Source organism: Ranitomeya imitator, chromosome 4 (assembly GCF_032444005.1).
Source record: "Ranitomeya imitator isolate aRanImi1 chromosome 4, aRanImi1.pri, whole genome shotgun sequence".
NCBI lineage: Eukaryota > Metazoa > Chordata > Amphibia > Anura > Dendrobatidae > Ranitomeya > Ranitomeya imitator.
The window spans coordinates 422,773,442-422,797,832 of record NC_091285.1 but is presented as its reverse complement, the minus strand read 5'-3'; the positions used below and the strand labels follow the sequence as shown (position 1 = coordinate 422,797,832).

Below are 24,391 nucleotides of genomic sequence, written 5' to 3'. Positions count from 1 at the left end.
TGGCATTCTCTTGATGAGCTTCAAGAGGTAGTCAGTGGGAATGGTCTTCCAATAATCTTGAAGCAGTTCCCAGGGATGCTTAGCACTTGTTGGCCCTTTTGCTTTCACTCTGCGGTCCAGCTCACCCCAAACCATCTCGATTGGGTACAGGTCTGGTGACTGTGGAGGCCAGGTCATCTGGCGTAGCACCCCATCACTTCTTGGTCAAATAGCCCTTACACAGCCTGAAGGTGTGTTTGGGGTCATTGTCCTGTTGAAAAATAAATGATGGTCCAACTAAACGCAAACCAGATGGACTAGCATGCCGCTGCAAGATGCTGTGGTAGCCATGCTGGTTCAGTATGCCTTCAATTTTGAATAAATCCCCAACAGTGTCACCAGCAAAGCACCACCACACCATCACACCTCCTCCTCCATGCTTCATGGTGGGAACCAGGCATGTAGAGTCCATCCGTTCACCTTTTCTGTGTCGCACAAAGACACGGTGGTTGGAACCAAAGATCTCAAATTTGGACTCATCAGACCAAAGCACAGATTTCCACTGGTCTAATGTCCATTCCTTGTATTCTTTAGCCCAAACAAATCTCTTCTGATTGTTGCCTGTCCTTAGCAGTGGTTTTCTAGCAGCTATTTTACCATGAAGGCCTGCTGCACAAAGTCTCCTCTTAACAGTTGTTGTAGAGATGTGTCTGCTGCTAGAACTCTGTGTGGCATTGACCTGGTCTCTAATATGAGCTGCTGTTAACCTGCGATTTCTGAGGCTGGTGACTCGGATAAACTTATTCTCAGACGCAGAGGTGACTCTTGGTCTTCCTTTCCTGTGGCGGTCCTCATGTGAGCCAGTTTCTTTGTAGTGCTTGATGGTTTTTGCCACTGCACTTCGGGACACTTTCAAAGTTTTCCCAATTTTTTGGACTGACTGACCTTATTTTCTTAAAGTAATGATGGCCACTCGTTTTTCTTTACTTAGCTGCTTTTTTCTTGCCGTAATACAAATTCTAACAGTGTATTCAGTAGGACTATCAGCTGTGTATCCACCAGACTTCTGCACTACACAACTGATGGTCCCAACCCCATTTATAAGGCAAGAAATCCCACTTATTAAACCTGACAGGGCACACCTGTGAAGTGAAAACCATTCTCGGTGACTACCTCTTGAAGCTCATCAAGAGAATGCCAAGAGTGTGCAAAGCAGTCATCAAAGCAAAAGGTGGCTACTTTGAAGAACCTAGAATATAAGACATAATTTCAGTTGTTTCACACTTTTTTGTTAGTATATAATTCCACATGTGTTAATACATAGTTTTGATGCCTTCAGTGTGAATGTACAATTTTCATAGTCATGAACATGCAGAACAATCTTTAAATGAGAAGATGTGTCCAAACTTTTGGTCTGTACTGTATGTGGGACATAATAGGGACTGTCTATGTGAGACATAAGAGGGGCTGACTATGGGGGATATAAGAGGGGCTGACTATGGGGCATATAAGAGGAGCTGGTTATGTGGGACATAAGAGGTGCTAGTTATGTGGAACATATGTGGGACTGTGGGAAACGTTATACCTGGGCTATGGGAACATCATACTATATAGAATATGTGGCAGGCAACATTGTGTAGGGGACTGTGGGGAGAATTATTCTGTATAGGGGGCTGTGGGGGATTGCATTCTGTATATTGGGGCTGTGCTGGACATCTGGTTACAATCTGGTTTCCGCTCTTTACACTCTACTGAAACTGCCCTCACTAAAATCTCTAATGATCTAATAACAGCTAAGTCCAAAGGTCATTGCTCTCTGCTGATTCTCCTGGATCTATCTGCCGAATTTGATACTGTGGATCACCAGCTCCTTCTCACCATGCTCCGCTCTATAGGCCTCAAGGACGCAGCCCTCTCCTGGTTCTCCTCCTACCTCTCTGACCGCTCCTTCACTATATCTTTTGCTGGCTCCTCTTCCTCTCCTCGTCCCCTTACTATCGGGGTTCCGCAGGGCTCAGTCCTGGGCCCCGTCCTCTTCTCTCTATACACTGCCCCTACTGGACAAACAATCAGCAGATTTGGGTTCCAGTACCATCTCTATGCTGACGACACCCAATTATACACTTCTTCCCCCTACATCACCCCTACCCTAATTCAAAATACCAAGGATTGTCTGTCTGCTGTCTCTAACATCATGTCCTCCCTCTATCTGAAACTAAATCTCTCCAAAACTGAACTACTTGTGTTTCTCCCTTCTACTAACCTCACTCTACCCAACATCGAAATTACCCTGGAGGGTTCAACCATAACTCCCAAGCAGCATGCCCGCTGTCTTGGGGTGATATTCGACACCGAGCTTTCCTTTACTCCCTATATCCGATCACTCACTTGCTCCTGTCACCTGCATCTTAAACACATCTCCAGAATCCAACCTTTTCTCACCTTTGAAACTGCTAAGACTCTTACTGTCGCTCTTATTCATTCTCGTCTGGACTACTTCAACTCTCTTCTGATCGGTCTCCCTCTTTCCAAACTTTCTCCTCTCCAATCCATCTTGAATGCGGCAGCCAGGGTCATATTTCTGTCCAGCCGCTTCACCGATGCCTCCATCTTGTGCCAGTCATTACACTGGCTACCCATTCGCAGGGTCCAGTATAAACTCATCTCTCTCACCCACAAAGCTCTCCACAGTACTGCACCGCCTTATATCTCCTCTCTCATCTCTGTCTATTGTCCCACACGTGCCCTCCGTTCTACAAATGACCTTAGACTAACATCCCCCGTAATCCGAACCTCGCACCTCCATCTCCAAGACTTCTCTCGTGCTGCGCCAGCTCTCTGGAACGCACTTCCCCAGACGATCAGACTGATACCTAGCCCCGACCTATTCAAGCGCGCTTTAAAAACCCATCTCTTCAAACAAGCCTACCACATCAACTACTCAGTAAACTAACTTTGTCCTGTTCCCTCCTTCCAAATATTATCTGCATGTGAATCTGCACCCTACTATTCATCTGTCTCCACAACCTCCATGCACACAATAACTGCACTTCATACTTGACTATTGCACTTAAACACACGGGCTGATGACCGGATCATGCAGCTTTATATGAAAATCCCTATTAATTATAATTGCCAGACCTGAAATAACAAGCACTTTTCACCTATTGTGTCCCCCCATTTCCTTGTAGATTGTAAGCTTGCGAGCAGGGACCTCTCCTCTAATGTCACTGTTTAAATTGTCTTAACTTGTACTAAATTTATTGTCTGTACATGTCCCCGCTTAATTGTAAAGTGCTGCGGAATATGTTGGCCCTTTATAAATAAAAATTATTATTATTATTTTTATTATGTGCAGGCTGTAGTCAATGATTGGGCCACTTGTCAGCTGCAGCCATTACTATTTCTTCAGAGCAAATGAATACCCTATCAGAATATTGATAAGCTGCAGCCAAATATTGATAAGCTGATATTTTAATTGGGGTCCCAAATTGATTAATCAGGGGTTGTCAATTAGTGCACGACCACTTTAAAGTTGAAATGGATCCAGGATTTGACCATTTGAACTATGGTATACATTGTCAGTGTGAAGGGTAACATAAGGAAGTAGAGGAAAGATAACAGCTTTTGCAAAAGTTGTCCATTTTAATGTCAAAATACATAATAAGCCAGTGCAACATTTCCTGTGTACAAAAACATTGTCCAACAAAACAGGGCTCGTCCGGGATTTGAACCCGGGACCTCTCGCACCCTAAGCGAGAATCATACCCCTAGACCAACGAGCCTTATATAGGATTTTGTGCATGGAATATTCCTACAGTTGAAATATGTGGTCACCACATTAACACTTGACAGTCCAAGATTTTTTTTTGTCCTTTCTAAGACAGAAGTTGATACTTTATACACAATCAGACACGTCTTCCACCAGTTGCAAAATGCAACTAAACAGTCTAGCATAGGTATCATAACTAATATGGTTATATAAAGCTAAAACAACTTTTTCTTTACACTTACCATTTTTATTTTTTTTTTTAAAGCATCAACTAGAGATGAATGGATCGATCGGCTAGACGCGAGGCTCGTGAACCTCTTACCTGATTTACTTATTTGTACTATAACCTATGTGCATTTGTAAAATCATGCTTTTATTGACCAATGCATTTAAAGTAAAAATTGGATAATTTAACAAAGACTAGCATTTTGTACGACATTCCTAATGAAGTACTCTGGAGCGAGATGAGACAAATTCATGAAGAGCCCTACACGTCTTAAGAATTTGGAGCATCTTTCAGCTCCTGTGTGCGCCATCGGAAGAAATACACTAGAGTACGTTTCCACTTCATTAGTTTTAGGCGCGCCCTCAAAACATATTTGTTCAGAGTGGCCTATCACGTTCCCTGATAAAAGTCATTTTATGTTTGTGTGTGTGTAGCCCATTCACTATTTCCATCTACCCCCACCCCCTGAAGATGGCTGGACCATCACTGTAAATACATCATTGTAATTACACAACTGTACTTTGTGTCTCCCCACCTCATTGTAGATTGTAAGCTCTCATTTTGCTTTAATTATTGTATTGCAAGGCCGGGATCACACACAGCGAGATACGGCCAAGTCTCGCAGGTAAAAACCAAGCTCTGGCTCCGACACTCCAGAGCGCAGCGTGCGGCTCCATGTATTGCTATGCGGCCGCAAGCTCTGCTCCGGAGTGCTGGCGCCAGAGCTTGGTTTTAACCTGCGAGACTCGGCCGTATCTCACTGTGTGTGATCCCGGCCTTCATGTTGTTACTTATGACTTGCATTTGAAACTCTTAGGCCAGGGTCACACCTAAAATATCAAAATACGGTCCGTTTTTCATGGCAGAGATACGCAGAAAAGTTCCTGAACAGTGATCCGTATTCAATGCGAGGATGCGATTTTTTCTCCAAAAATTATCCGTATGGCATCCGTACAGGAAGATTTTCTCACCGGCTTGCAAAATGGACATAGAATGGATCCATGGGATCAAATATTCGTGAAAGCCTATATACAGTCTATATATATATATATATATATATATATATATATATATATATACACACACACACAGTCATATATATATATATATATATATACACAGTATATATATATATATATATGTCAGTGAGACATATATCTATATATATTTATATTTAATACAGAGCTAGATTGCTTAAAAGCCGGTAATTCAATTGCCGGCTTTTGCTATCTCCTTATCAAATCCGACAGGATATGAGACATGGTTTACATACAGTAGACCATAACATATCCGTTATTTTTTTTCATATTCCTCACTAATAATGTTAGTAGTTTGTGTGTGTAAAATTTGAGAGCTCTAGGTGTTAAAATTAAGGGTTAAATCACGGAAAAAACTGGCGTGGGCTCTCTTGCAATTTTCTCTGCCAGAGTGGTAAAGCCAGCGACTGAGGGCAGATATTAATAGCCTGGAGAGGGACCATGGTTATTGCCCACAACCCCCCCTCCCCCCCCCCCCCCCCGTCTAAAAACGTCTGCCCCCAGTCACCCCAGAAAAGGCACATCTGGAAGATGCGCCTATTCTGACACTTAGCCTCTCTCTTCCCAATGCCCTGTAGCGATGGGATATGGGGTAATAAGGGGTTAATGTCATGACATAATGACATTAACCCCTTAACCCCCCCCCCCCCCCAGGGTGGTTTCCACGTTAATGACCGGGCCAATTTTTACAATTCTGACCACTATCCCTTTATGAGATTATAACTCTGGAAAGCTTCAACGGATCCTCATGATTCTGAGATTGTTTTCTCGTCACATATTGTACTTCATGATAGTGGTAACATTTCTTTGATATTACCTGCGTTTATTTGTGCAAAAAATGGAAATTTGGTAAAATGTTGCAATTTTCCAACTTTGAATTTTTATACCCTTAAATCACAGAGATATGTCACACAAAATACTTAATAAATAACATTTCCCACATGTCTACTTTACATCAGCACAATTTTGGAGCCACATTTTTTATTGTTAGGGAGTTATAAGGGTTAAAAGTTGACCAGCAATTTCTCATTTTTACAACACCATTGTTTTTTAGGGACCACATCACATTTGAAGTCACTTTGAGGGGTCTATATGATAGAAAATACCCAAGTGTGACACCATTCTAAAAACTGCACCCCTCAAGGTGCTCAAAACCACATTCAAGAAGTTTATTAACCCTTCAGGTGTTTCACAGGAATTTTTGGAATGTTTAAAAAAAAAATGAACATTTACCTTTTTTCACAAAAAAATGTACATCAGCTCCAATTTGTTTTATTGTACCAAGGGTAACAGGAGAAATTGGACCCCAAAAGTTGTTGTACAATTTGTCCTAAGTATGCTGATACCCCATATGTGGGGGTAAACCACTGTTTGGGCGCATGGCAGAGCTCGGAAGGGAAAGAGCGCCGTTTGACTTTTCAATGCAAAATTGACTGGAATTGAGATAGGACGCCATGTCGCGTTTGAGGAGCCCCTGATGTGCCTAAACAGTGGAAACCCCCCACAATTGACACCATTTTGGAAAGTAGACCCCCTAAGGAACTTATCTAGATGTGTTGTGAGAACTTTGAACCCCCAAGTGTTTCACTACAGTTTATAACGCAGAGCAGTGAAAAAAAAAAAAAAATTTCCACAAAAATGATTTTTTAGCCCCCAAATTTTTATTTTCCCAAGGGTAACAAGAGAAATTGGATCCCAAACGTTGGTGTCCAATTTGTCCTGAGTACTCCTAACCCTAATCCCAACCCTAACCATAACCCTAACCACACCCCTAACCCCAACACACCCCTAACCCTAATCCCAACCCTAACCACACCCCTAACTTCAAAGCACTCCTAACCCTAATCCCAACCATAACCCTAACCACACCCCTAACCCTGACACACCCCTAACCCTAATCCCAACCCTAATCCCAACCATAAATGTAATCCAAACACTAACCCTAACTTTAGCCCCAACCCTAACTGTAGCCAAAACCCTAACTGTAGCCCCAACCCTAACCCTAATGAGAAAATGGAAATAAATACTTTTTTTTTTTTTTTCCCTAACTAAGGGGGTGATGAAGGGGGTTTGATTTACTATTTATAGCGGGTTTTTAGCGGATTTTTATGATTGGCAGCTGTCACACACTAAAAGACGCTTTTTATTGCAAAAAAAATAGTTTTTGCGTCTCCACATTTTGAGAGCTATAATTTTTCTATGTTTTGGTCCACAGAGTCATGTGAGGTCTTGTTTTTGCGGGACGAGTTGATGTTTTTATTGGTACCATTTTCGGGCACGTGACATTTTTTGATCGCTTTTTATTTCGATTTTTGTGAGGCAGAATGACCAAAAACCAGCTATTCATGACTTTCTTTTGGTGGGGCATTTATACCTTTCCACGTTTGGTAAAATTGATAAAGCAGTTTTATTCTTCGGGTCAGTACGATTACAGCGATACCTCATTTATATATTTTTTATGTTTTGGCGCTTTTATGCAATAAAAACTATTTTATATAAAAAATAATTATTTTTGCATCGCTTTATTCTGAGACCTATAACTATAACTTTTTTATTTTATTTTTTTGCTGATGATGCTGTATGGCAGCTCGTTTTTTGCGGGACAAGATGACGCTTTCAGTGGTACCATGTTTATTTATATCGGTCTTTTTGATCGTGTGTTATTCCACTTTTTGTACAGCGGTATGATAATAAAGCATTGTTTTTTGCCTCGTTTTTTTGTTTGTTTGTTTTTTACGGTGTTCACTGAAGGGGTTAACTAATGGGACAGTTTTATAGGTCTCCGGAGCCACCGGCTTCTTTGCAGCTCTACACCAGGGACCTGGAAACTCAAGCGCCAGCCCACATTGCGACTCCTCGCCTTACCTCCGCGCCTCCCTGCCCAGGCACTTTCCCGGATATGGTGAGTTGTGATAAAGATAATTCTGATGAAGGTCTTGTGATTAGACCGAAAACGTTTAAATCTCTAAACTGGATGCACAAATAAACGAAATGTTCAACTTTTCAGTATTTTGTGATTACTATTTGACGGGCTGGAAACCTGACTTGTGCACCACCAACGAGTACCTTGAGTGCCGTGTGTATTTTTTTTATTGGAACAATATACCGTATATATATTTTTTTATTTATTTAGGATTTTTTTTTTACACATGATATTTTTTTTGTTTACTTTGGCTGGCTGCTGGCTGTAAAAACTGGGGAATTAATGGAATACAGCTTCGTTGACTTGCGTTGCCTTCATAGAAGCTGCGCCCCCTGGTGGCATAAACTCATATGAACTCTAGCGTAGGAATTTTTCTGAATATTTTCTCACGCTAGAGTTCATATGAGTTTATGCCACCAGGGGGCGCAGCTTCTATGATTGCACCACAAGTAAACGAAGCTGCATTCCATTCATTCCCCAGTTTTTACAGCCAGGGGCGGCTGCATTAGCAGGCTCCTGGTTGTAACTGTATTTAACACCTTCAGATGGTTTTACAGCGTGGGACATGACTGTACAGCGGGCAGGTATGGGATATTGTTGCTTTTTTATTTTCCTTTTTTTTCAGAAGACGAGTGTCGTCAGTTGGATTGAGCGTACAATAAAGATATTAAAACCCCATGTGTTTATTTATTTCATTAAAATACTTTATTCATAATGTGTGTGGGTGTATTTTTAACCCTTTATTACTATTGGATTAATAATGGATAGATGTCTTAGGCTGGTTTCACACTTGCGTTTTTGTCTGCTGCGTTTTCTTTCAAAAAAACGCATGCGTTTTTTTTTCCTATATTTAACATTGAAAACGCATGCGTTTTTTGTGTAATGCGTTTGGTCGCGTTTTGCAACGCATGCGTTTTTTTTACTGCATGCGTTTTTTTTCTAAAATGCTACTTGTAGTATTTTTAGAAGCGTTTTTTGGACCAAAAAAAAACGCATGCGTTTTCATGCGTTTTTTTTGTGTCAAAAAATGCATTGGAGTCAATGGGGACGCATGCGTTTTTTGGTGCATGCGTTTTTTGGTGCATGCGTTTTTTGCGTTAAAAAACGCATGCTTTTTTTATTAAAAACACTGAAAACACACTAATATGCCACCACCCAACGTAAAGGTGATAAAGGGATCCTAACCCTACCCCTAACCCTAACCCTAACCCTACCCCTAACCCTAACCCTAAGGGATCCTAACCCTACCCCTAACCCTAACCCTAACCCTACCCCTACCCCTAACCCTAAGAGATCCTAACCCTACCCCTAACCCTACCCCTAACCCTAACCCCTTTATGGTTAGGGGTAGGGTTAGGGGTAGGGTTAGGATCCCTTAGGGTTAGGGGTAGGGTTAGGGTTAGGGTTAGGGGTAGGGTTAGGGTTAGGGGTAGGGTTAGGGGTAGGGTTAGGATCCCTTAGGGTTAGGGTTAGGGGTAGGGTTAGGGTTAGGGGTAGGGTTAGGGTTAGGATCTCTTTAGGGTTAGGGTTATGATCCCTACCCCTAACCCTACCCCTACCCCTAACCCTAACTATTTCTGTTTATAGTGGGTTTTTTACTTTTTTTTAATGATTGGCAGCTGTCACACATTTCTCAGCATGCGTTTAAAAAACGCAAACGCATGAAAAAACGCATGTAAACGCGGTAAAACGCCGCGTTTTTTACACCACATGAAAAAACGCATGCGTCAAAAAAACGCAGCGTTTGCATGCGTTTACATGCGTTTTTTCACCATGCGTTTTTTTGCGTTTTTTACCGCAAAAACGCACCCAAAAAAACGCAAATGTGAAACCAGCCTTATTGACATCCCTCCATTATTAACCAGGCTTAATGTCACCTTACATTAGCCCATACCCCACCACCACTCGGGAGTGGGAAGAGAGTGGCTAAGTGCCAGAATAGGTGCATCTTACAGATGTGCCTTTTCTGGGGTGGTTGGGGGCAGATGTTTTTAGCCGAGGGGGGCAATAACCATGGACCCTCTCCAGGTTATTAATATCTGCCCTCAGTCACTGGCTTTCCCACTCTGGTGGAGAAAATCGCTCGGGAGCCCACGCCAGTTTTTTCCATGATTTAACCCTTTATTTTAACACCTAAAGCTCCCAAATTTTACACACACAAACTACTAATATTATTAGTGAGGAATATGTAAAAACTAGATGGTGGCCCGATTATAACACATCGGGTATTCTAGAATATGCATGTCCACGTAGTATATTACACAGCCCACGTAGTATATTGCCCAGCCACATAGTATATTGCCCAACCACGTAGTATATTGCCCAGCCACGTAGTATATTGTCCAGTCACGTAGTATATTGCCCAGCCATGTAGTATATTGCCCAACCACGTAGTATATTGCCCAGTCGCGTAGTATATTGCCCAGTGATGTATTATATTGCCCAGCCACGTAGCATATTGCCGAGTTACGTAGTATATTGCCCAGCCACGTAGTATATTGCCCAGCCACATAGTATATTGCCCAGTGACGTAGTATATTGCCCAGTGACGTAGTATATTGCCCAGTGACGTAGTTTATTGCCCAGCCACGTAGTATATTGCCCAGTTACGTACTAAACAAAAACCACAAAGCCTATCACGGGTTAATGGCTGAGAGCACAAGAATGTCGCTCCCCCACTAATCTTATCCACACCAATATGGCTGGCAGGGAAACTTCAAAAGACATATACCACAAAAAGCCGGAGTAAGGAAATCCCAAAACACATGTTCAAAAACATACATTTTTATTTACCAATAAATAGCAATAATTTGAAACATCAAATGCTATAATAGCACATATAGAGCAGGAGAAGATACAAAAGAAAACCCGCAGGTTTAGACTCCCCTGTACCGCTGGCATACCTGCGGGTTTTCTTTCGTATCTTCTCCTGCTCTATATGTGCTTTTATAGCATTTGATGTTTCAAATTATTGCTATTTATTGGTAAATAAAAATTTATATGTTTTTGAACATGTGTTTTGGGATTTCCTTACTCCGGCTTTTTGTGGTATATGCCCAGTTAGGTAGTATATTGCCCAGTGACGTAGTATACAGCACAGAGCCACGTAGTATATTGCCCAGCCACGTAGTATATTGCCCAGTTACGTAGTATATTGCCCAGTGACGTAGTATACAGCACAGAGCCAGGTAGTATATTGCCCAGCCAAGTATGTCACAGGTTAAAAAATAAACATATACTCACCTTCCGAGGGAGCCCTTGTAGTCATGTTGCCTGTGTACGGTGCACTCGGCAGCTTCCGGTCCCAGGGTTCGTAGCGCAGGACCCGTGATGACGTTGCGGTGACATGACCGTGACGTCATGGCAGGTCCTTCTCGCGCAGGCGCGCAGGACCTGTGATGAGGTAGCGGTCACATGACCGAGACGTCATGGCAGGTCCTTGTCGCATACCATCCTTGCCACCGGAACCTGCCGCTTGCATGGAGCGGTTACCGGAGCGTCGCGAGGAGCGGGAAAGGCGGCGGAAGGTGAGTATATAATGATTTATTTTTTTTTAATTATTTTTAACATTGGATCCTTTTACTATTGACGCTGCATAGGCAGCATCAATAGTAAAAAGTTGGGGACACATAGGGTTAATAGCGGCGGTAACGGAGTGAGTTACCCGCGGTATAACGCGGTCCGTTACCGCTGGCATTAACCCTGTGTGAGCGGTGACTGCGGGGAGTATGGAGCGGCCGCCGGGCACTGACTGCAGGGGAGTAGGGAGGGACTAATCGGACTGTGGCCGTCACTGATTGGTCGCGGCAGCCATGACAGGCAGCTGGTGAGACCAATCAGCGTCTTGGATTCCATGACAGACAGCGGCCGCGACCAATGAATATACATGACAGACAGAAAGACAGAAGGCCAGACTGTATGTAAACCATGTCTCATATCCTGTTGGGTTTGATAAGGAGATAGCAAAAGCTGGCAATTGAATTACAGGCTTTTAAGCTATCTAGCTAAATATAAATACATATATATGTGTGTCAAAGGCATATATATATATATATATATATATACTAGCTATTGAACCCGTTCTACGCCCGGGTGGCGAGCATTTATATTGGTATATTGTCTCCATCATGGTATGTGCTGCTCCATCCTGCGTCCCCATCCTGTCATGCGCTGCTCCATCCTGCGTCCCCATCCTGTCATGTGCTGCTCCATCCTGCGTCCCCATCCTGTCATGCGCTGCTCCATCCTGCGTCCCCATCCTGTCATGTGCTGCTCCATCCTGCGTCCCCATCCTGTCATGCGCTGCTCCCATCCTGCGTCCCCATCCTGTGATGCGCTGCTCCCATCCTGTGATGCGCTGCTCCCATCCTGCGTCCCCATCCTGTCATGTGCTGCTCCATCCTGCGTCCCCATCCTGTCATGCGCTGCTCCATCATGCGTCCCCATCCTGTCATGCGCTGCTCCATCCTGCGTCCCCATCCTTATGTGCTGCTGCATCCTGCGTCCCCATCCTTATGTGCTGCTGCATCCTGCGTCCCCATCCTTATGTGCTGCTGCATCCTGCGTCCCCATCCTTATGTGCTGCTGCATCCTGCGTCCCCATCCTTATGTGCTGCTCCATCCTGCGTCCCCATCCTTATGTGCTGCTCCCATCCTGCGTCCCCATCCTTATGTGCTGCTCCATCCTGCGTCCCCATCCTTATGTGCTGCTGCATCCTGCGTCCCCATCCTTATGTGCTGCTGCATCCTGCGTCCCCATCCTTATGTGCTGCTGCATCCTGCGTCCCCATCCTTATGTGCTGCTGCATCCTGCGTCCCCATCCTTATGTGCTGCTCCATCCTGCGTCCCCATCCTTATGTACTGCTGCATCCTGCGTCCCCATCCTTATGTGCTGCTGCATCCTGAGTCCCCATCCTTATGTTCATGCTGCATCCTGCGTCCCCATCCTTATGTGCTGCTGCATCCTGCGTCCCCATCCTTATGTGCTGCTGCATCCTGCGTCCCCATCCTTATGTGCTGCTCCATCCTGCGTCCCCATCCTTATGTGCTGCTGCATCCTGCGTCCCCATCCTTACGTACTGCTGCATCCTGCGTCCCCATCCTTATGTACTGCTGCATCCTGCGTCCCCATCCTTATGTTCATGCTGCATCCTGCGTCCCCATCCTTATGTTCATGCTGCGTCCTGCGTCCCCATCCTTATGTGCTGCTCCATCCTGCGTCCCCATCCTTATGTGCTGCTCCATCCTGCGTCCCCATCCTTATGTGCTGCTGCATCCTGCGTCTCCATCCTTATGTGCTGCTCCCATCCTGCGTCCCCATCCTTATGTTCATGCTGCATCCTGCGTCCCCATCCTTATGTGCTGCTGCATCCTGCGTCCCCATCCTTATGTGCTGCTCCCATCCTGCGTCCCCATCCTTATGTTCATGCTGCATCTTGCGTCCCCATCCTTATGTGCTGCTGCATCCTGCGTCCCCATCCTTATGTTCATGCTGCATCCTGCGTCCCCATCCTTATGTTCATGCTCCATCCTGCGTCCCCATCCTTATGTTCATGCTCATCCTGCGTCCCCATACTGTTATGTGCTGCTCCATCCTGCGTCCCCATCCTTATGTGCTGCTCCATCCTGCGTCCCCATCCTTATGTGCTGCTCCATCCTGCGTCCCCATCCTTATGTCCTGCTCCATCCTGCGTCCCCATACTGTTATGTGCTGCTCCATCCTGCGTCCCCATCCTTATGTGCTGCTGCATCCTGCGTCCCCATCCTTATGTGCTGCTCCATCCTGCGTCCCCATCCTTATGTCCTGCTCCATCCTGCGTCCCCATACTGTTATGTGCTGCTCCATCCTGCGTCCCCATCCTTATGTGCTGCTGCATCCTGCGTCCCCATCCTTATGTGCTGCTCCATCCTGTGTCCCCATCCTTATGTGCTGCTCCATCCTGTGTCCCCATCCTTATGTGCTGCTGCATCCTGCGTCCCCATCCTTATGTGCTGCTCCATCCTGTGTCCCCATCCTTATGTGCTGCTCCATCCTGCGTCCCCATCCTTATGTGCTGCTCCATCCTGCATCCCCATCCTTATGTGCTGCTCCATCCTGCGTCCCCATACTGCCTCTGACCCGCTCGGCGCCGAGCGCTGGGGGGCCTGAGCAGGCGGGGACACCGGCGCGCTGTGGGGGTCAGGTGCCGGTATCGCCGCCAGCTCAGGCCCCCCCAGCACTTACTATACTCACCTGTCCGGCGTTCCATCGCTGAGCGCCGCCATCTTCCCGGTCTCCTGGCTGTGACTGTTCAGTCAGAGGGGGGCGCCGGCGCGCATTAAGCGCGTCATCGCGCCCTCTGAACTGAAGGCCACAGACCGAAGACCGGGAAGATGGCGCCGCTCAGCGATGGAACGGGGACAGGTGAATATAGGCCGATACTCACCCTCCTGGCGGTCCCTGCTTCTGCGGTGGAGATCGCGGTGTGTGTTCAGTGTGAACGCACACCGCGATCTCCCGGGAGCGTCGCTCTGTGAGGCCCAGACAGCGCCGGCGCTTGCGCTTGCGCAGTCTATAGAGGCTTCGAACAGAGTGACGCTCCCAGCGTTATATTATAGATATATACTAGATTGTGGCCCGATTCTAACGCATCGGGTATTCTAGAATATGCATGTCCCCGTAGTATATGGACAATGATGATTCCAGAATTCGCGGCAGACTGTGCCCGTCGCTGATTGGTCGAGGCAACCTTTATGACATCATCGTCGCCATGGCAACCATTATGACATCTACGTCGATACTGTGCCCGTCGCTGAATCAGAAACGTGAGATGTCTACGTTCTTTATGACATCATCGTCGCTGTGCCCGTTGCTGATTGGTCGAGGCCTGGTGGCCTCGACCAATCAGAGACGCGGGATTTCTGCGTCGATGCTGTGCCGGTCTCTGATTGGTCGAGGCCTGGCGGCCTCGACCAATCAGGGAGGCGGGATTTCCAGGACAGACAGACAGACAGACAGACGGAAAACCCTTAGACAATTAGATATATAGATATATATATATACATACAGTACCTATTCTATGTGTAGACAGTTATTCTATCTATTCTATTCTAACCTGTCAGTGTGATTTTACTGTACACCGCACTGAATTACCGGCTTTTCTACAGGACACCAGTGCGTATTTCTTGCAAGTCACACGCATGGTCCGTGTGTAATCCGTATTTTTCTCACCCCCATAGAATTTCATTGGCAGATTTTTTGCGCAATACGCTGACAAATGCAGCACGCTACGATTTTCTCAACTCGTAAAATATGGCCAAGAAATATAGGGCTGATGTAAGCTGCCACATAGAGAAGCATTGGTCCGAATGCAATGCATTGTTTTTGTGCCTCTCCCTCGTCTGTATTTCTCTCTAGTGTGACACCGGCCTTAAACTGTAAAGCGCTGCGGAATATGTTGGCGCTATATAAATAGAGATTATTATTATTTTTCATTCATACTTTACGCCATGCTTGTACATTTTATGCATTATTCATTTGTCATTTACATCCCTCCTAGCTAAGCTCTGCTCACTTTTCAGAATTGGCATAAAACAAGTGGCACAATCTTTGCTCAACTACAAGTTGCACAACAATGTTGCACCGTTTCACGGTCAAATTCTGTTTGATGAATCAGTGACAAAATCCCCTGGTTCATCAAAGCTGGTGTGAACAACGCTGATCTTGATGAGGGATCGTGTAGGAGACTGACACCTTTAACTAATCTGGTGCATCTGATAAGTGGCAAGGGCATCATCCCAAATCTTACTCCAGTCGATGATTGGAGTAAGATTTCTGGCATAAGGAATGTCACAATTTTCCATGAATTAGACAAGCTCCATCCCACTCTAGGTCCACATCTTTTGGTGAAGTTGGGCTAACCTGGTGAGAAAACGCCAAAAGTTACAAGATTTTTGTACAGCTTCGAGTTACACAAAAATTTAGCTTCTTATCAAAGTGTTTTACGACAGAATTCTGTAGAAAACACTTTGATGAATGGATGAAAAAATGGACCCAAGAATGGAATATCTGAAAATCGTCTGAGTTTTCTGGATAAAAATTGGACAATTTTTCATAAGCTCATCTGAACTTGGCCTTAGTGCAGTTACTTTTGTCTCTAGGAATAATAGTTCCTCTCATGTCAGCAGTGATTCGGTAGTTGCGTTGTTACAGCTACTGTATCCTCAGATCAATAGGAGTAATTCCATCTCCATCTTTCAGCTTTTTTATCACAAGGCCAAAACACCAGGGTTGCAAATTAGTGACCCTCCGAAACAGTGACACAATCCATCTCCAGTATAGTTCCATGAGTAATAAACTTACCGCCCGAAGTGCTCCCAGGAGCCGCGCATATGAGTAGCAGATAATGGTCAGGGGAATAACGAAACAGAAGATGAATATAAACCATGTGTAGTATTCACTGCGATATTTAGTGCCCACTGTGTACCAGTCTGGACCACATGAACACTGTAAACCCTCTGGCATATACCTGGTGGGAAAGAGAAGGAGAATAAACAATAATAAATAACACAATTTAAATAAAAAATAGAGATAAAAAAGAAAACAAGTAAATAATGGGTGAGAGAGAGTTTTCTATCGGTTCAAGTTCGGGTACAGTACTGGAAGCCAAACTTTGGACTAAAGTTCGTGGAACCCGGCGAACCCAAATTTTGACTTGTCTGCTCATCCATACTCCTGTGTTCTTATTTTTGGCAATTTTGGTGTTTTTCTTTAGTGCTTAATTTTTCCTTTAATTTGTGCCTTTTTACCCTCTATTTATAGTGCTTTGGCACAAAGCACTATATTGTTATTTATCTGTGTCAGCCTGTTTTTTATGGTCGCTAAAGTGGGTGGGTTTTGAGGTTTCTGAACGCTTTTGGCTTATTCTTCAACTGTGACTTTTTAAAAAATCTGAAAATGTTTGCACAAAAGTTCTCCAGTCACACCCCTGGAGTCAGTGTAGGTATATCTGTTTTTACTGCTAATTTTGCAACATTTTAGTGGAACACGTTAAACCCAGAAATAAAGGCCCGAATTCATCCTCTGCGTTTTTCTCTAAGTCACTTTCTTTTTTTGTATTGTGATATTACTTGCCATTTATTGAGCCAAATTCTTTAAAATGTTGCACCAAGGTTCACGAATTTTGCGCAAAGCAAAGATAAAAATGTTCTTTATTTTTGTCCTTAATCTTTTTAGCTTAAAAAATCTTACATTGCGCTAATGGCAAAAAAATTGTGCCAGAATAACTGAGGCACATAGAGTCGCTGCAGTACGAGGCTGGAGAACATAGGCGACAATTTTTTTGATACTTTTCAATAGGTTGTAAATTGATGAATTAGACAAAAACATCTTCTTGGCAGGAAAGAAGCTGCGTCAATAACGCAGGCTTAGGTGCGTTTTTGGTGCGTTTTTTGTTGCGTATTTGGTGCGTGTTTTTGGTGCGTTTTTTTTTCTCTTTGTTCATGCTAATTTCCTTGGATTTTCAGCAGGAAAAACGCAGCAAATAATGATACCTGCGTTTTTTCTGCGTTTTTTTCAACACCCATTCAAGTCAATGGGTGAAAAAACGCACCAAAAATGCTGAAAGAAGTGACATGCTCTATGTTCAAAAAATGCAGCAGAGCACAAAATACTGATCACAAAAAAAAACAATGTATGTGCATGAGATTTCTGAAATCTCATAGGCTTTGCTGGTACTGTAAAAAGCAGCTGAAAATTAGCATAAAAAACGCAGCAAAAACGCCCTGTGTGAACTTACCCTAAAAAATGCTGATTGAAAGAAGAATTAGGCTCTGTGCACAAGATGCGGATTTTGCTGCGGATCCGCAGTGGATCTGCAGCTGCGGGTCCGCAGAAGTTTCCCATGAGTTTACAGTACAATGTAAACATATGGGAAACCGAAAACGCTGTGCCCATGCTGCAGAAAGAATTGCACGGAAAGGCAACGGTTTACATTCCGCAGCATGTCACTTCTTTCTGCGGAATCCACAGCGGTTTTACATCTGCTCCATAATAGAAAACCGCAGGTGTAAAACTGCAGTGGAATCCGCACAAAAAACGTGGTAAATCTGCGGTAAAACGCAATGTTTTTGCCCTGTGGATTTATCAAATCCGCTGCGTATCCGCAGTGGACCATTCTACGTGTGCACATACCCTTAAAGGAAACCTGTCATGTAAAAAATGTTATTAACCTGCAGCTGTGGGTTTAATCTGCAGGTTAATAGTGATCTAAAGCTGCGTGGCCGCCGCACTGACAGATCTGCTGCCGGGGTGGAAATCTGTTTTTTCCTCCCATCAGGCTCCGGCTTTCAGTCATAGAGGTGTGGCTTCAGTCAGCGCTTACTACATAGTGAGCATCGGCTGTTGCCGTGCCCCGGCACTGACTGACAGCCAGCTCAGCAATGCATCAGTAAACAACAGGCTGTCAGTCAGTGCCGGGGCGCGGTTACAGCCGCCGCACACTATGTTCTGAGTGCTGACTGAAGCCACACCTCTATGACTGAAAGCGGAGCCTGCTAGGTGAAATAAAGTTAATTTATATCTGGTAGCGGGGCTCTCAGTGTGGGGCCGCAAGGCTTCAGACTGCTAGTAACCTGCAGAGTAACCCTAAATCTGCAGGTTAATCGCATTTTTGTAATAACAGGTTCCCTTCAAATTAAAAATACAAAAGACATACAAAAAAATGCAAATGCAATAATGAATCAGGGCCCCAAGAACATTTTTTATTTTGATCAAAATTCATTTTGCAGTTTTGGAGAATTTGATGTAAAAACAGTCAACAAATATGACGAGACAAAAAGAAAGAAAAAAAGTGACTTAAAAAACCCCACAAACCCATTTCAGCTCTGAAATCTGCAGAAAAAATGGAAAGAATACAGCTCAGAGTGAGAACATGGGCTGTATAACTTCTCCCTGCAACACAAAACATTTATGATTGGTAATCTGAGCAGTTCATTAACCCCTTTTTCACTTATTTGTATAAAAAGCAAAACATAAAAAAACTAGGCACTGCTGAGATTCGAACTCAGGATCTCCTGTTTACTAGACAGGCGCTTTAACCAACTAAGCCACAGCGCCGCACGGTCTCTGCCCTCTCCTCCTCTGTACTAGACACACAGTGAGTCTCAGCGTCAGCTGCTGAGTGCCCGGGAATAAGCACCGCTTACCTGCTCCAGCCGAAGAACGGGGGTACAGACACCCCGAAACCAATGAGCCAGGTGACCAGGACCACCGCCAGCGCGTGTTTGGAGCTGAAGCAAAAGTTTCCCATTGGTTTGCAGATAACAAAGTATCTTTCGAAGGCCAGAAACGCCAGGGACCAGCCGGTGACCAAACCTGAGGAGACGAGCAATGGGGTGAGTGACCAAACCTGAGGAGACGAGCAATGACTGGGGTGAGTGACCAAACCTGAGGAGACGAGCAATGACTGGGGTGAGTGACCAAACCTGAGGAGACGAGCAATGGGGTGATCAAACCTGAGGAGACGACTCGAGCAATGACTGGGGTGAGTGACCAAACCTGAGGAGACGAGCAATGGGGTGAGTGACCAAACCTGAGGAGACGAGCAATGACTGGGGTGAGTGACCAAACCTGAGGAGACGAGCAATGGGGTGAGTGACCAAACCTGAGGAGACGAGCAATGGGGTGAGTGACCAAACCTGAGGAGACGAGCAATGACTGGGGTGAGTGACCAAACCTGAGGAGACGAGCATTGGGGTGAGTGACCAAACCTGAGGAGACGAGCAATGACTGGGGTGAGTGACCAAACCTGAGGAGACGAGCAATGGGGTGAGTGACCAAACCTGAGGAGACGCGCAATGAATGGGGTGAGTGACCAAACCTGAGGAGCTCAGGAGACGAGCAATGACTGGGGTGAGTGACCAAACCTGAGGAGACGAGCAATGGGGTGAGTGACCAAACCTGAGGAGACGCGCAATGACTGGGGTGAGTGACCAAACCTGAGGAGACGAGCAATGGGGTGAGTGACCAAACCTGAGGAGACGAGCAATGAATGGGGTGAGCTACAAGTGCTGCACCGGCGCTGCATGAAATCCCGGCGGGAAAACATGAGGGAACATATTTTGCTATGTGAAAAACATTTATTTCTGTTATTACTCAATTTTTTAGCAAATTGAGGGAAAATAAAACCCAAAGCAAAATCAGGTCTTGTGAGATTCCATGCAATGTTTCATACAAGAAAATCCTTCCTAAAAAATCATGCGGCCAATGGTGTGAAAACCGCGGAAAACATGCACCCAATTGTGTAAACGCGCGATCTGCGTCGTTTTATGGCAGGGAGGGCGCCATTATGGGTTCATGTTACAAGGTTATGGGGGCGCAGTCCTTACAGGCACATATGTACAACACAGGTTTTTTGTGACTTTTTTTTTTTTTGCAGCTCGTGTGCTCCAAAAATCTCCTCAGATATTGCCGCAAAAACACTTGAAGGACTTTTTCTCATCATTTCAATGTCAATCCACTGTGGTGTATGAGTTTAGTTTTTTTAGCATTTTTTTTTCCTTTTCAGGCTTTAAAGAAAAGTTCCGGAGGAAATAAAAGAAGTTCATGTCCATTCTTTGAGGTGGATTCATCCTGGAATCCGCTTCAAACTTGACAAATCGAGTCAAAAAAGGCTGTAGAAAGGACACTTCAGGGGAAAAATGTTTTTTGAAAAAACCTCTTTGAAATTGCCTTAAGGCGTTTTCTTTTTCAGGTGGAGAACACTCCAAAAAAGATCATAATGCTCAGCAATGTCAAAACGATATTGCTGTGCACATGGCTTGGAAACCCTGAAGAAGATAAAAGAAGTACCAGTCATCTCATGCCCACTCTCGGAGTATGGCCGGGGGGTCACACTTGCGAGTGTAATGCGAGAACTTTCGCGAGTCTCTCGCATTGCACTCGCGAGTGTGACCCCGGCCTAAAGGCAAAGCCGCAGGAAGAGCAAAGGTTTTGCCTAGAAAAACTCAGCGGTCGCGCCAGCGTTTAAAAACAGCTTGTGCACATAGCTTACAACCTCTTGAAAAAGCATTCTGCAAAAACTCCTCGAAAAAGGAGCATTTCCTAAAGGGATTTCTGCTTGGAAAACTAGCCATTTTTCAGCACCTGAAAATAAACGCTGTGTGAACATAGCCTTAGGGTATATTTTCACAATACTTTTTTTCCGGCATGTTTGGTGGGACTCTGCTCCAAAAAATGCCAGAAAAAGCGCTCACAAAACGCTGAAAATAATCTGTGTATTCATTGCTTTGTAAAAGACTTGCTGTACCTATGTTCAGGCTTTTGACCATGTTTTTGGTTCAAGTCTTTCCACCTAAAAAAAAAAGACGCCCGAAGAACGATAACGAAAAAGCTAAAAGAGAATAAAATGCCAAAGACAAGAAGCCATTTCTAGAGAATCTTCCACTTAAAAAGTGGACATTTTAGACTGGTGGAAAAACAAGCTTTGTGAACATAGCCTTAGGTTTCTAGTTGAGGTTAACGGTGCTCGATATGCAGATATTCTGTGGGCTTTTAAGTGGTTTTCATGTCTAGGAAGAGCTGGTATTGGTTGTGTGATGCCTGAAGAGGATTGTGTAGGCCTCTACCAGAGCTGGCGACTGTGTGCCACATGGCTCTTAAGACACTGGGGGTTCTAGGGCTGCGGTTGTATACAATACAATAAGGCTTTTGATGTGATTGCTGGTAGCCATAACCAAATCTCATATCTCTCCTAGATCACTCGCCACGCTGGCCTTATTTGGTACCAATAATCCCACCTTCCATGACCTACATCTGCTCTCTGCAACTTCTAACAATATTGATAATCAGGCGAAAGAAACTGAGACAAATTGTAAAAACTGTGCCAATGTCTATGGAAGCACGGCCTTACCTGAGAGAGTGCCAACGAACCCCTCAATGGAACAGGCAGTCTTGCCGAAGACAAAATACCCTTTGCAGCTGGAAACAAACACAGTAAATATGGAGAAGATACAGATGAGGAGCCCGGCCACCGAGATGTTCACCAGGATGTAGTTGAGCGGCTGCCGCAGTTTCTTGTATTTTACGGTTACCACCAATACAACCGAGTTTAAAGGTGTGCCAAAGATGAACACCACACCCATAAAAATGGCCTGTAAGTTAAATGCCCATCTTGGTGCAATATGATATTGAGGGCCATCCCAGGGACTAATATCAGATATATTCTTAAAGAGGTAGAATTCGTCGTCCCCCAACATCCCACCCTGTCCGTGTTTTCACTATTCTCCTGAAGTTGTCCTTTTTGCGCTGCTTTATAGGCAGTATTCTCTGTCCAATCCTTTTAAGTTCTCATCTGGATCAGCCAATAATCCTGCTCACCCTCAAGGATTTATGGATATTGTGTTCTTAGCAAGATGTAGAAGTACAAGTAATGCCTGTCGGGAGACAGATTAGGATTGGGAGCCAATAATGGGAGTAGAATTTACCGACCATGGCTACTCCAGTCTTTGGAATACAACTTAGGAATCACACCTTTATAGGAACCATTGTTATATGCAGTGTGCATACAACAGACATAATTATGCTCGTTACATCAATATAATAACCCCTTCCATGGCCAAAGCAATAGTTTGGTGTTTGTTTTTCAGATTTTTATTTCACAGTCTAAACATCTCATGATTATTAGGGGGCTGTATGGAAGAGGGTCCTGGCAGTACACCATCATGCATGCACTGTAATATACATTTATACTACAGTAAGGGATACTTAGTAATGTGCCACTGCCTGATTTCAAATACATTTAAAATAATTATGTGCTTTTTATACGTCATATTTGTAAAGGAAGCTGCCACTGTCACCAATACACAGTAGGTTCCACAAACAGATTATCTGTATCCGGTGTACAACTATTTCTTTGCAGTAAGTCTTGGTATCCATGGAGATGTGATGCTTTGTGGGCTGTGTTCTATTGACGTTGCAACAGTATCTGTGATATCTGACAGCTTCTTAATTCATTGCCGATGTAGGGAGCGTGAACGCTCAGTGGAGACTTGACACTATGGAAAGGACAGGATCACCACCTGCTGATGTGAGTGGCTCGTTGGTCTAGGGGTATGATTCTCGCTTTGGGTGCGAGAGGTCCCGGGTTCAAATCCCGGACGAGCCCAGTTTTTATTTTGCGATTTAGTATTAATTAATTATTAATCACTGTATAATACGGATCACTAAAATACGGCTGATAGGAGCTGGGGCATAGAGAAGCATTGTACCGTATGCAATCCGTATTTTCAGCACCTCTCTTACGTCCGTAAAACACGCTAGTGTGAGGCCAGCCTAAGAGGTATGGTATAGGACAAAAAAATGTCATGCACAAAAATGCAAACATGGATCATATAAGGAAAAGATGTGCAAACAAGACCATGTGTAGAAATAAAATACAAAAGTTTATTAAATAATGAATAACAAAACGTTTAAAAAAAAAAGTTGACCTGGTTGCACACCTTTGCTTGGGTAAGTATTGCTTTACAACCCTAAAGCTATGTGCACACGTAGTCTGGATCCACTGTGGATTTTTCCGCAGCGGATACCAGCAGATTTGATAAATCCGCAGTTGAAAACCGCTGCTGATTTACCGCGGTTTTCCTGCGGTTTCCACTGCGGATTTACAACTGCGGTTTTCCATAAGGGCAGTTGTAAATCCGCTGCGGAAAACGCACAAAAGAAGTGACATGCTGCGGATTGTAAACCGCAGTTTTTATTTTGCGATTTAGTATTAATTAATTATTAATCACCTGCAATAATCATCTAAAGTTTTCTAATTAGATCCAGGATTTGACCATTTGAATTATGGTATACATAATCAGTGTGAAGGGTAACATAAGTATAGGAAAGATAACAGCGTTTGCAAAAGTTGTCCATTATAATGTCAAAATACATAATAAGCCTGTGCAACATTTCCTGTGTACAAAAACATTGTCCAACAAAACAGGGCTCGTCCGGGATTTGAACCCGGGACCTCTCGCACCCAAAGCGAGAATCATACCCCTAGACCAACGAGCCAACTTCTCTAACAGCAACATTGCAGCGGCAGATATCGATGCGTAATGCAGAGCTGGTGCTCTATGTATATGACAGTGATGTCTGCTAAGCAAACACCTCCCACACAACACAACCTGCATCATCCAGTACATTTCATGTTCATAGGTCTAATGGCTGAGATTGCAAACAAGCGATTCATGTTCTACAGTATACTCAAGCATTAAACACAAGTATGAAAGAATGTTTTTTTTCCCCAAAAACTTATTTATATAGAATACCTAATACATTATAATACAGCATACAATTAAAAAAAAACATGGAAAAAAGGCTGTAGTGCATGTGTAATAATTTTCAATTTTAAGTACTTTTCAGTGACTTGCTTCGGATTTCTCAAAAATGTTGTGACCTTTGCCATTATCATTACCGTTTATCTAATTC

The 24,391-nt window shown here is 44.1% G+C and overlaps 1 protein-coding gene and 4 non-coding genes across 5 annotated transcripts in view; 1 reads left to right on the top strand and 4 right to left on the bottom strand.

Annotated features, from left to right (window-relative positions):
* The window catches only part of OPN1SW (opsin 1, short wave sensitive), a 37,398-nt gene extending 15,199 nt beyond the window's left edge, over positions 1-22,199 (bottom strand). The window contains exons 1-3 of the mRNA XM_069765454.1: positions 21,828-22,199; positions 19,123-19,291; positions 16,280-16,445 (exon numbers count right to left, since the gene is read on the bottom strand). Of these exons, the coding sequence (XP_069621555.1) occupies positions 16,280-16,445; positions 19,123-19,291; positions 21,828-22,173 (681 nt within the window). The 5' untranslated portion in view covers positions 22,174-22,199. The remainder of the gene's footprint in view (positions 1-16,279; positions 16,446-19,122; positions 19,292-21,827) is intronic.
* Positions 3,693-3,764, bottom strand: TRNAP-AGG (transfer RNA proline (anticodon AGG)). Its single transcript has one exon. It is a non-coding gene; the product is annotated as a tRNA-Pro (tRNA).
* TRNAT-AGU (transfer RNA threonine (anticodon AGU)) lies at positions 18,960-19,033 on the bottom strand. The gene has a single exon. It is a non-coding gene; the product is annotated as a tRNA-Thr (tRNA).
* Positions 22,200-23,009: 810 nt separating the features above from the next.
* TRNAP-UGG (transfer RNA proline (anticodon UGG)) lies at positions 23,010-23,081 on the top strand. The gene has a single exon. It is a non-coding gene; the product is annotated as a tRNA-Pro (tRNA).
* An 821-nt stretch (positions 23,082-23,902) lies between these two features.
* On the bottom strand, positions 23,903-23,974 carry TRNAP-UGG (transfer RNA proline (anticodon UGG)). Its single transcript has one exon. It is a non-coding gene; the product is annotated as a tRNA-Pro (tRNA).
* Between the last annotated feature and the right edge of the window lie 417 nt (positions 23,975-24,391).